Below are 12,946 nucleotides of genomic sequence, written 5' to 3'. Positions count from 1 at the left end.
ATGAGGAGAGGTTGAGTAGATTGGGACTCTACTCATTGGAGTTCAGAAGAATGAGAGGCGATCTTATTGAAACATATAAGATTGTGAAGGGGCTTGATCGGGTGGATGCGGTGAGGATGTTCCCAATGATGGGTGAAACTAGAACTAGGGGGCATAATCTTAAAATAAGGGGCTGCTCATTCAAAACTGAGATGAGGAGAAACTTCTTCACTCAGAGGGTGGTAGGTTTGTGGAATTTGCTGCCCCAGAAAGCTGTGGAAGCTACATCATTAAATAAATTTAAAACAGAAATAGATAGTTTCCTAGAAGTAAAGGGAATTAAGGGTTACGGGGAGCGGGCAGGAAATTGGACAGGAGTCTGGGTTCGGAATGGTCATGGCCCTGTGGGTAGTGGAGTGGGCCCAGGGGCCGTGTAGCCTTGTTCTGCTCCTACTGTGTTCTAATTCTGTTAGATTTCAGGAGATGGTTTTATTCCTGTTCCTGGCTGGGGTGGAGATCGCCTTTACAGAAGGTAAGTACTGTAGAAAATATAGGGACAGAGTGATCTCCTGGAAGAATTTCGATCGCCTAGATGGGTCGGAGAGGAATTTCCCAGATTTTTTTCTCCCAAATTGGCCATTGGGTCTTTATCTGGTTTTTCGCCTCTCCCGGGAGATCACATGGGTTCAGGTGGATGCAGAGTGATAGAAGATTTGAGGTTAGGATCAGATCAGCCATGATCTTATTGAATGGTGGAGCAGGCTCGAGGGGCCGATTGGCCTACTCCTGCTCCTACTTCTTATGTTCTTATGTATGAAGGGAGATTCAATTCTTTGATTGGCTCCCCATGGCCCACGTGATCCCAGGGATGCTGCGAACTACATGTGCCCCTGGGATACGTGGGCCCTGCGCACTTGCAGTTTGGAGAGGCCCAGGAGCAGAAGCGTGTGCATTCCGGGAGCCCTCGGGTAAGGGCATAGATTTTTCCAGATCGCAGACCTTTGCCCACGGGAGGCCTGCAATTGGAAAATACGGGCCATTATGAATAAAGAAATATGTAAACCTATGTATAAAGCTAATAACTTTTGTTTGATATTTTTAATTGATTATTTTTGATATGTGATTTAAAATGCCCCAGCATTTTACTTCAGGATAATAGGCATATGCTTAAAGCATCTCTGATTCCACCTTTAATCCTTTAGACTCCGTGAAGAAATTTCCAGCTTTATACAAAACCTTGGTTTTCTTTTTCCTTTTCAGTGTCTTAATTAAAGTAGCTATTTATACTGAATTACTTAACTTTATGAAGTACTGCCAGGTCATATTTCTCTTTCTACAATGTTAAGCTGGCCTACCCTTATGTTTACTATCACAGACCTTCTAAATCATAGAAGTTTATGGCACAGAAGGAGGCCATTTGGCCCATCATGTCCATGCTGGCCAAAGTAAGGGCTATCCAGACTAATCCCACTTTCCAGCTCTTGGTCCATAGCCTTGTAGGTTACGGCACTTCAAATGCATATTCAAGTACTTTTTAAATGTGATGAGAGTTTCTGTCTCTACCACCCTTTCAGGCAGTGAGTTCCAGACCCCCACCACCCTCTGGGTGACAACATTTCTCCTCAACTCCCCTCTAATCCTTCTACAAGAGAGCACAATAGCAGGAGATTGGGCTGGAGATAAAAGGGTGCGACTGAGCCGACCAGCAGGACTACAAGAGAGCGGGGAGCAGCACCAACCAACCTGGGAGGGTAAGAAGTAGAAAGATTCAAAGTGTGATGTCACAGGAAAGCAGGGAAGTGATTGGTTGGTCAGTATTTCTCTTTCTTGGGCATTGGTTTAAATTAAGAATATAAGAAATAGGAGCAGCAATAGGCCACTTGGCCCCTTGAGCCTGCTCCGGCATTCAATAAGATCATGGCTGATCTTTGGTTCAAAGCCACTTCCTAGCCCGATCCCCATAACCCTTCACTCCCGTGATTAAAAACTAAATGTTCAAAACTTAAACACTTAATTAATTAAATACATTAGAGATGACAGGGTAGGCGATGTTACTGCTGCAACATGTGGGAGCTGGTGGACACCATTGAGGTCCACGGCGACCACATTTGCAGTAAGGGTTGGTTGCTTGAGGAACTTCGGCTCCGTGTTGATTAGCTGGAGTCAGAGCTTCAAACACTGTGACACATCAGGGAGGGGGAGAGTTACCTGGACGCTGTGTTCCAGGAGGCAGTCACACCCCTTAGATTAATTCATTCAAATTTGGTCCATGGTCAGAGACAGGTGGGTGTGACTACGAGCGATGCAGGTATGGGGACCCAGGAGGTAGTGGTGGAGGAGCCTCAGCCCTTGCTCTTGTCCAACAGTTACGAGGTTCTTACTCTCTGTGTGGGCGAGAGCAGGGACTGCAATGAGGATGAGCAAACTGCCAAAGCACCATGGTACAGGGAGCCATTCAAGTGGGGGGAGCAAAAAGAAATGTAATGGTAAGGGACAGTATAGTTAGGGGGATGGACACTGTTCTCTGCAGCTGAGAGCGTGAGTCCTGAAGGCTGTGTTGCCTGCCCAGTGCCAGGGTAAAGGAAATCTCCTCTGGGTTGGAGAAGAACGTAGAGTGGGAGGGGAACGATCCAGTTGTCATGGTCCATGTAGGTACCAACAACATAGGTAGGACAAAGAAAGAGGTTCTGATGAGGGAGTATGAGCAGCTAGGGGCTAAATTTAAAAGCAGACTGCAAAGGTAATAATCTCTGGATTACTACCTGAGCCACGTGCAAATTGGCATAGGGTAAATAAGATCAGAGAGATGAACGAGTGGCTCAAAGATTGGTGTGGGAGAAATGGGTTTTGATTCTTGGGGCACTGGCACCAGTACTGGGATAAGAGGGAACTGTTCCAATGGGACGGGCTTCATTTAAACCAGGCTGGGACCAGTGTCCCGGCGAATTGAATAACTAGGGCTGTAGATAGGGCTTTAAACTAAATAGTGGGGCGGGGGGGGAGGGATCCGCTGAGCGGAAATTAAAAAAGTCAAAGAAAAATGAGAAGGCAAAAGTGCAGGGTAGCGATAGGGGTAATGATAACCAGAGTGTGACAGGAAGGGACCGAGCATATACACGAGTGCATCTGAAAGAGGGGTAAAGAGACAAAATTAAAAGCTCTATATCTGAACGTTTGCAGCATTCGTAACAAGATAGATGAGTTGACAGCACAAATAGAAATAAATGGGTATGATCTGAGCCATTACAGAGACGTGATTGCAAGGTGACCAAGGCTGGGACTGAATATTTTGGGGTATTTGCCATTTTGTAAGGATAGGCAGAAAGGAAAAGGAGGTGGTGTAGCTCTGTTAATAAGGGATGAAATCAGTGCAGTAGTGAGAAATGATATTGGCTTAGAAGATCAAGATGTAGAATCAGTTTGGGTGGAGATAAATAATAAGGGTAAGAAGTCACAGGTGGGAGTGGTCTACAGGCCCCCAAACAGTAGCCACACTGTAGGACAGAGTATAAATCAAGAAATAATAGAGGCTTGTAAGAAAGGTACGGCTATAATCATGGGAGATTTTAAACTTCATATTGATTGAACAAAGCAAATTGGCAAAGGTAGACTTGAAGAAGAGTTCTTAGAGTGTATGCGGGATGGTTGCTTGGAACAATACGTTGTGGAACCAAACAGGGAGCAGACTATTTTAGATCTGGTAATGTGTAACAAGGCTGGATTAATTAATGATCTCAAAGTGAAGGATCCTCTTGGGAAGAGTGATCATAACATGGTAGAATTTCAAATTCAGTTTAAGGGTGAGAAAGTTAGGTCTCAAACTAGTGTCCTGAACTTAAATAAAGGTAATTACAAAGGTATGAAGGCAGACTTGGTTAAAGTGGACTGGGAAAATATATTGCAGGGTAAGACTGTAGAAAAGCAGTGGCAAACATTTAAGGAGATAGTTCATAACTCTTAGTAAAGATATATTCCAGTGAGAAAGAAAGACTTTAAGAGAAGGATAAACCATTCGTGGCTAACTAAGGAAGTAAAGGATGGTATCAAATTGAAAACAAAGGCATACAACATTGCGAAGAATAGTGTAAGGCCAGAGGATTGGGAAATTTTTTTAAACCAGCAAAGGACAACCAAAAAATTATCAAGAGAGAGAAGATAGCTTATGAGAGTAAACTAGCAAGAAATATAAAAACAGAGTAAGAGCTTCTACAGGTATATAAAAAGGAAGAGAGTAGCTAAAGTAAATGTTGGTCCCCTAGAGGCTGAGACTGGGGAATTAATAATGGGAAACAGGGAAATGGCGGAGACTTTGAACAAATATTTTGTATTGGTCTTCACGGTCGAAGACACTAAAAGCATCACAATGGATAATCAAGGGGCTATTGGGGTGGGGGGCTGGGGAACTTAAAACAATCACTATCACTAGAGAGAAAGTACTAGGCAAACTAATGGGACTAAAGGTGGTCAAGTCCCTTGGACCCGATGACCTGCATCCTAGGGCCTTAAAAGAGATGCATTGGTTGTAATCTACCAAAATTCCCTGGATTCTGGAGAGGTCCCGGTAGACTGGAAAACCGCCAATCTAATGCCCCTATTTAAGAAAGGAGGGAGACAGAAAGCAGGCAATTATAGACCAATTAGCCTAACATCTGTCAGTGGGAAAATGCTGGAGTCCATCATTAAGGAAGTGGTAGCAGGACATTTAGAAAATCATAATATAGTCAAGCAGAGTCAGCATGGTTTTATGAAAAGGAAATAATGTTTGACAAATTTGCTGTAGTGCTTTGAGGATGTAACGAGCAGGGTGGATAAAGGGGAACCAGTGGATGTGGTGTATTTGGATTTCCAGAAGGCATTCAATAAGGTGCCACATAAAAGGTTACTGCACAAGATAAGAGCTCACAGGGTTGGGGTTAATATATTAGCATGGATAGAGGATTGGCTAACTAACAGAAAACAGAGAGTCTGGATAAATGGATCATTTTCAGATTGGCAAACTGTAACTAGTGGGGTGCCGCAGGGATCAGTGTTGGGGCCTCAACTATTTACAATCTATATTAATGACTTGGGTGAAGGGACTGTGTAATGTAACCAAATTTGCTGACGATACAAAGATAGGTGGGAAAGCAAATTGTGTGGAGGACGCAAAGAATCTCCAAAGGGATATAGACACGCTAAGTGAGTGGGCAAAAATCTGGCAGATGGAGTATAATGTGGGAAAATGCTAGGTTATCCACTTTAGTAGGAAAAATAAAAAAGCAAATTATTATTTAAATGGGGAGAAATTACAAAATGCTGAGGTACAGAGGGATTTGGGGGTCTTTGTACATGAATCACAAAAAGTTAGCATGCAGGTACAGCAAGTAATTAGGAAGGCAAATGGAATGTTGGCCTTTATTGCAAAGGGAATGGAGTATAAAAGTAGGGAAGTCCTGTTACAACTGTACAGGGCATTGGTGAGACCACACCTGGAGTACTGCATACAGTTTTGCTCTCATTTAAGGAAGGATATACTTGGAGGTAGTTCAGAGAAGGTTCACGAGGTTGATTCTGGAGATGAAGGGGTTGTCTTATGAAGAAAGGTTGGGCCTATACTCATTGGAGTTTAGAAGAATGAGTGGGGATCTTATTGAAACATGTAAGATTCTGAAGGGGCTTGACAGGGTAGATACAGAGAGGATGTTTCCCCTCGTGGGGGAATCTAGAACTAGGGGGCATAATTTCAGAATAAGGGGGCACCCATTTAAAACGGAAATGAGGAGGAATTTCTTCTCTGAGGGTCGTGAATCGAGAGCTGTGGAGGCTGGGTCATTGAATATATTTAAGGTGGAGATAGACAGATTTTTGAATGATAAGGGAGTCAGGGGTTATGGGGAGCGGGCAGGGAAGTGGAGTTGAGGCCAAGATCAGATCAGCCATGATCTTATTGAATGGCGGAGCAGGCTCGAGGGGCCAAATGACCCACTCCTGCTCCTACATCTTATGTATGTTCCTCTCTACCAATTACTTTAAATCTATGCCCCCTGGTTATTGACATCACTGCTGAGGGGAATAGGTCCTTCCTATCCATTCTATCTAGGCCCTTCATAATTTTATACACCTCAATTAAATCTCCCCTCATCCTCCTCTGTTCCAAAGAAAACAACCCCAGCCTATCCAATCTTTCCTCATAGCTAAAATTCTCCAGCCCAGGCAACATCCTTGTAAATCTCCTCTGTACCCTCTCTAGTGCGATCGCATCTTTCCTGTAATGTGGTGACCAGAACTGCACACTAACCAGCTGTGGCCTAACTAGTGTTTTATACAGTTCTAGCATAACCTCCCTGCTCTTATATTCTATGCCTCAGCTAATAAAGGAAAGTATCCTGTATGCCTTCCTAACCACCCTATCTACCTGTCCTGCTACCTTTAGGGATCTGTGGACATGCACTCCAAAGTCCCTCTGTTCCTCTACACTTCTCAGTATCCTACCATTTATTGTGTATTCCTTTGCCTTGTTAGCTCTCTCCAAATGCATTACCTCCGGATTGAATTCTATTTGCCACTTTTCTGCCCACCTGACCAATCCATTGATATCTTCCTGCAGTCTACAGCTTTCGTCCTCACTATCAACCACACAGCCAATTTTTGTATCGTCTGCAAACTTCTAAATCATGCCCCCTACATTGAAGTCTAAATCATTGATATAAAGTTAACTATATGTGAATTCACAAAGAGCATCTTCAGTTGCAAGGCACCAAAGAGCAATTATATTGATTGCTCGTCCTTCTGTATTAACAGCACTGATGCATTCAGTAATTTCAAGCAATTTTGTTTATTAAAATGTATGAAAATAGCTCAAAAGTGACATAAGCAGTGTAAGAAAATACATAGAGTAGAAACTATTTTCACGCATGAATCACCTAGCACACAAAATAAATATCTAGTGGTGTAGAAATATATCACTTACATGAAAAGCTATTTTGGTACTTCATCACTATGTTCGGCACAAAACAAACAAAATTGCAATTATGCAACTATTTACATACTAATGTAGTACAAGGCAAATACATAATATAAAGATACATCAACATAAATATATTTAGTTTTGAAATGATGAGGTAACAGAGAAGGTTGATCAAGGTAGTGCAGTAGATGTATATATGGACTTTTGGAAGGCATTCGACAAAGGCCTCACAGGAAGCTTATTAAGATGATGAAAACCAAATGAATTAAGGGGAAAGTGGTGGTATGCATACAAAATTGGCTCTGTGGCAGGAAGCAAAGGGTGGTGCTGGTGAATGGATGTTTTTCAGACTGGGAGGTCATTTGCAGTGGCGTTCCCCAAGGGTCAGTTTTGGGTCCATTACATGTCGCAATCTTTATAAATGACCTAGACGCAGGTGTAGGGAGCAGTATTATAAAATTTGCAGATGATATGAAACTTGGCAATGTAGTAGATCATGATGAGGATAGTTACAGGCTTTAGGATGACATAGATAGGATGGTGAAATGGGCAGAAGCATGACAGATGGAGTTCGATGCGGAGAAGTGTAAAGTAATGCACTTTGGGAGGGCTAATATGGAAAGACTGTATAACATAAATGGCATGAATTTGAAAAGTATAGATGAGCAGAGAAACCTTGGTATCCATATAGACAAATCCTTAAAGGTGGCAGGGCAAGTTGATAAGGTGGTTAAAAAAGTATATGGGTTACTTGGAAATGGAGAAATAGAACATAAAATCACAGAGATCATGCTAGAATTTTATAAATCACTGGTTAGGCCTCAGCTGGAGTATTGTGGACAATTCTGGGCACCACATGTCAGGAAAGATGTAAAGGCATTAGAAAGGGTAAAGAGGAGGTTTACCAGGATGTTACCAGGGATGAGGGACTTCAGTTATGAGGAGAGGTTGGAAAAGTTAGGACTGTTCTCCTTGGAACAGAGAAGGTTAAGAGGTGACCTAATAGAGGTTTTCAAGATGATGAGAGGTTTTGATAGAGTAAATAGGAAAGAAGTATTCCCTCTGGCGAGTGGGTCAATAACTAGGGGCCATAGATTCAAAATCATTGCAAAAAGATCTAGAGGGAAGATGAAGAGAATTTTCTTTCACTCAGAGTTCATTCACTCTGGAATGCTGTACCTGAAAAGATGATGGAAGCTGATTCTATAAATAATTTTGAAAGAAAGTTGGACGGTTACTTGAGGATGAGGAACTTACAAGGTTACGGACAAAAAGTGGGGGTGCGGGACTTAGCACGACTGCTCTTTCAAAGAGCTGGCACAGGCACGATGGGCCGAATGGCCTCCTGTGCTGTAAGTTTCTATGATTCTAAATATAGATTTCAATACAGATATTTTAAGGTGTTCGCTTTCAAAATTTTGCAGTTCATAATTACCCTTGATGAAAATGACACTGCTTATATAGAACTTAGTTGTAGTATGGATATTCAGTAAAACCCAGTTAATGAGAGCATTCATCAAAAGGAAACATTTGTTTATATATATTCTACAGGAGAGGAGTATTTGGATATAGGGAATGTCTTGCTCAGTAAGTGGACTTTTGCCAATCAGAGACTTATATTTTATATGTAATTCTTAATATATTTTTCTCTGCTTTGTAGGCTACTTTTCCCCACTGCAAGAGGGCAAGCAAGGGACTTGTTCTCGAGCCTTTTTGTTGCTATTCTGAGCCACCAGTAATGTTTCTAGAGCAATATTGGTTGACTTGCCCTACATTTCCTCCCTCACTCCAGCTGAGATCAGGAACTCAACACAACTGGGATTGGAAGAAAATTGGTTTTGCGCAATTGCAAACCAATGGTTTGTACTTGGCTTAGATGTAGTGCTCACAATTAATGCTAAACTTTAGTAGAACAAATTGTCATCTTTCTGATGTAAGCCATTCCTAATTTATTGTTGAAAAGTGGCCAAAGCACAGACATTACTGCTAATAAACATGTTTAGTAATATTCAGTATCATTGTTAGACCACTACTGAATCTAAATTAAAGTGTTGTTTTAATTAATGGTAAGGTAGAAAGGAAAACAATACTGTACTTGGCAAAAAAGAACATGAAAATAAACTGCTAAATTGAAAGTAATAATCTGTTTTGAGTGTAATCCATTTTTTGTTTACGTCCTATTGTTTTTTCAATGGCAAAATAAAGTAACTGGATGAAACATTTTCTCATGCCAGTAAGCAAAAACAGCAGATCCTGAAAAAAAATCCATGATTTGTCTTATCTATGAAGAGCAGTTAACATAAATATGAATAAGGTGAAAATGATGCTGTACAAATAATACAATACAATGATTTATACATCAAACCCCACATTTGTAAATACTAATTAACTCAAACAGTAATATGTTTTCATGGCATTTATGACTTTATTGTTGAAACTTTCTCACCAAAGGGATATACTGGCATCATCTGATATGGAAATTTCTGCTCAGAGGACTATGGTGACACGGTGCGGGTTGGGATGTTCACATCAAGACATTTGGATTGCGTTATTTACTGAGTACCAGTAGGTTTTGACTAAAGCTAGTTAATAAAAAGTCGAATGAGATGTCTAAGCAAGTAAATGAGTATTCGAGGATAATCGGTGAGCTCGGTCAAGTTAGATACACGGAGTTCAGGACAAGTGGGATGAGAGGTTGCAGAGTAAAGGAGAAAAATTAAGATGTTTGGAGAAGTGATGTCCAAGATAAATGGTAAAAGAGGGAGCTAGGATAGTCGATTCCTTGAGCATTTTTGGTATCATTTTAAAAAAATACCTGGTTAAAATGTGTCATCTAGATGTTCACGTGCCATTGCTCCAAGGATTATGTAACTGGTGCAAAATCCACTCCTCCTTTGATGATGAATACAGTAGAGTCCTATAAACTGCCTATTAAAATCAATCCGCAGTTAGCAGTTAAGATTACAAAGTCTGATTTGTTTATAGAGCTTTATCTAAAGTGTTTAAACGTAGGTAGTGGCAGCGATCTAAAATGAGCTGCGAAAAGTTTTTTTTTAATGCCCTAGCACTAAAACATTTACTGTAATGTGAAATAACATAATTAAGATCAATTATGTTGAATCAAATCCTAATGGCGAGTAGACCAAAATGTTGTTGCATGGTTATTTGAAACCTATTTCCTTATTCTGCTTCTGATTGCGGATTGGCGTTGTTGAAATCGCTGTGTAATTAGCACATCCCTCTAGTCAACATTAACAAAATAAGAACATAAAGTGTTGTCTATTGGTTTGGTGATGTTTAGGTCTAATTGTTAAAACGTTATATAGCCGCATTCAGGAAATTGGAACTATAAAGGTATTTGAAGAGTGCTGGTGTAGTGTGCACTCTGCCCGAGCGGCTAGTGCGGTCCAGCATGTCCACTAAGTGAATCACCGCCATGGAGTGCTCTGCAGAAATCCAGGCTGCTGTAAGATCAGGTTCCCACTTAAAGTCATCATTTACTTAGTCAGCGAGCATTGGTTTTAAGAGGATTCCGCTGTATGTTTTAAAAAGGATGAGAGAATTACATAGATAGAATATGCAGCACAGAAACAGGCCATTCGGCCCAACCAGTCCATGCCGGCGTTTATGCTCCACTCGAGCCTCCTCCCCTCTTTCCTTATCTAAATCTATCAGCATAACCCTCGATTCGCGTCTCCCTCATATGCTTATCTAGCCTTCCCTTAAAAGTATCTATACTATTCGCTTCAACCATTCCCTGTGGTAGTGATTTCCACATTCTCACCACTCTTTGGGTAAAGAAGTTTCTTCTGAACATGCTATTTGATTTCTTGGTGACTAGAAACCTGCCTCTAGTAACATTAACAGCCAGGCCTAAGCGGCAGCTGTAGGAGAAGGACCTGCCTATTCTCTGACGGGTGGCACTTGTTGATGTGCCTTGTGAGTCCTGGCGAGCTGAAGAAGGTCGCTGGGCAGTGTTTGCAGGAGAAGGCCTGGGCTCCCAGGTCGCCGCTGTCAGCCTGCTCCTCCGGTCTGGGCACAGCGCACTTCTCCCCGCAGCCGGGGCCGAGCAGTGCTGCTTCCCCGCGGCTGACGGCGTGCCACAGCAGATGCTTGTCGCGGATCTCGGCCGACGGCAGGTACACCCCGCACGGCTGGCAGGGGAATGACATGCGGCTCAACTCCAGCCGGTTGTGGACGGTCGATCTGGCGGCTTCGTGGGCGGCCAGGTGCTTTTTCAGGTAAGCCTGTCGGCGGAATCTCTTGCTGCAGTAGCAGCACTGGAAGCGCTCGTCCTCCCGGTGAGCTGCAGGAGGCAGTGCGGCACCGGCACCAGGCGAGCTCGAGTCCTGGGAGCTGTCCATGGTCCCGGCGCCGCCCATTGACTTGCTGCTGCTCCGCTCCCCAGAGCCCAGCCCCTTGGAGTTCTCCTTGCTTTCCGGGTCTATTCGGTCCGGCTCTCCCGGGCAGTTCTGGCTGTCCTTCCCGGGGTTTGAACCATCGCTCTTGCCCCCGGGGCGAGGTCTGTGCCACCGACGGTGCGAAGCCAGGTTAGCGGGACAGCTGAAGACTTTATCGCACTCGGGGCAGCGGTATTCGACCCTGACGATCCTGGAGCATTTGTGCTGGGCGAGAGAGAAGGGATCTGAATATTGCTCCTTGCACAATTGGCAGATAAATTCACCCAGCGGCTTGTTCGCTAATGACGGTGACGGCTTGCAGTCCCTGGCGTCCACCTTAATCCTCAGACCCAGAACAGGGGAAGTGGTCACCTCGTCTTCGAAATTCAGTTTTCTGATTACTTTGGGCTTCTTCGGGATGGCTTTGTGTTTGCGCTGGCTGGAATCTGGGACACTTCCCTTGCTGCCATGCAAAGCCGAGTACAGGTGAGTAACGCCGCTCCGTTTAACATCTGCCGGGGAGAAAGGTGGCGGCACCAGGAGCCTTTCTATCGGGTTCAGGGAGGCAGCCGCGGAGAAGGACTCGGCAGAAGCAGACGAACTTAAACATCTGTCGAACAAAGCGTTTTCGAGATTCTTGTCGATAGGTTTGATGGGGGTGTAGGAGACATTAGCCCAGCCAGAGATGTCATACTCTGGAAAAGTGCTTGTCGTGTAGAATGCGGCTGAAGAATCATCCTCTGGTCGCACGCCCATTCTGTGGGCTGGGTCCAAGACTTTGTCCTGTGTAAATCCATCGTTAAGCGGGTCTGGACTGTTTCTCTGAGAACTTGGCTGTGAAGTAGAATCTGGATATACGACTGCCCGGACATCCGCGCTCAGAGGATGAATTTCCAGCCGCTGATTCTCCTCCTTCTCCTCAGTCCGAATCCTATATGAAACTGGAGACGATTTAGTGTTCCTTTTTACTAAAAATCCTCTTGGCATCTTTAAACCCGTGTTAAATGGTTTTCCAAAGGTGAATCAACGTGTATTTTGCAGGGGGGGCTATCTACAGATTTTAGTAGACGAATCAGGTATTTTGCTAGGTGTCTGGGTTGAATGTGTGTTCAAAGCAGTCAGGAAACTGTAGTACTGGCTCTCGACATGACTGCCTCGCTTTTATTGATGGAGAATCCTTTTGTTTAGGGTGGAGATGGTCCAATCAGAGAAGGGGGACGCTAAAGAATGGGGCGGGAGGAGGAGAGAAGGGGCGAGAGGAGGAGAGAAGGGGCGAGAGGAGGACCGCGGCGTGGTCTATTGTGACAATAAGGTGGCCAAGGGCTATCATCAGCGGTATGGTATGTAAAGAAAGCAACATCAAAACGAAAATCTCCCTCTCTCCACACAAGCACACAAAATACACACTCTTTCTCACACGTGTAACTTTTTAGAGATGACCTAATTTACTGCTCACCTCCACAGTAATTATAAAGAGACAAAATCACAGTTACCAAGCTACAGAGTACCTATTGCGCACCAGAATTCTGCAACATGTTTTAAATGCCAGCTTATTTGGCGTAAACTTTTTTGCTGGTTCTCTGCAATAACCGTGCCTAAAATACGCCATGCTAGCATGACC

General features: G+C 43.4%; 1 protein-coding gene across 1 annotated transcript; it reads right to left on the bottom strand.

Annotated features, from left to right (window-relative positions):
• Positions 1–6,821: 6,821 nt before the first annotated feature.
• insm2 (insulinoma-associated 2) lies at positions 6,822–12,449 on the bottom strand. Its single transcript, XM_086003333.1, has one exon. It carries the CDS (start codon positions 12,310–12,312, stop codon positions 10,786–10,788), a length of 1,527 nt encoding a protein of 508 aa, XP_085859459.1. The 5' UTR covers positions 12,313–12,449; the 3' UTR covers positions 6,822–10,785.
• Positions 12,450–12,946: the final 497 nt, after the last annotated feature.

Source organism: Somniosus microcephalus, chromosome 12 (assembly GCF_052327205.1).
Source record: "Somniosus microcephalus isolate GS21.2 chromosome 12, FLI_Smic_1.0, whole genome shotgun sequence".
Lineage (NCBI taxonomy): Eukaryota > Metazoa > Chordata > Chondrichthyes > Squaliformes > Somniosidae > Somniosus > Somniosus microcephalus.
Note: the sequence above shows the minus strand (reverse complement) of the source record. Positions and strands in the feature narration are given on the sequence as shown.

What these genes read in the sequence shown, in the direction of transcription:
- insm2 (XM_086003333.1), bottom strand. Translation starts at nt 12,312, where the DNA reads ATGCCAAGAGGATTTTTAGTAAAAAGGAACACTAAATCGTCTCCAGTT.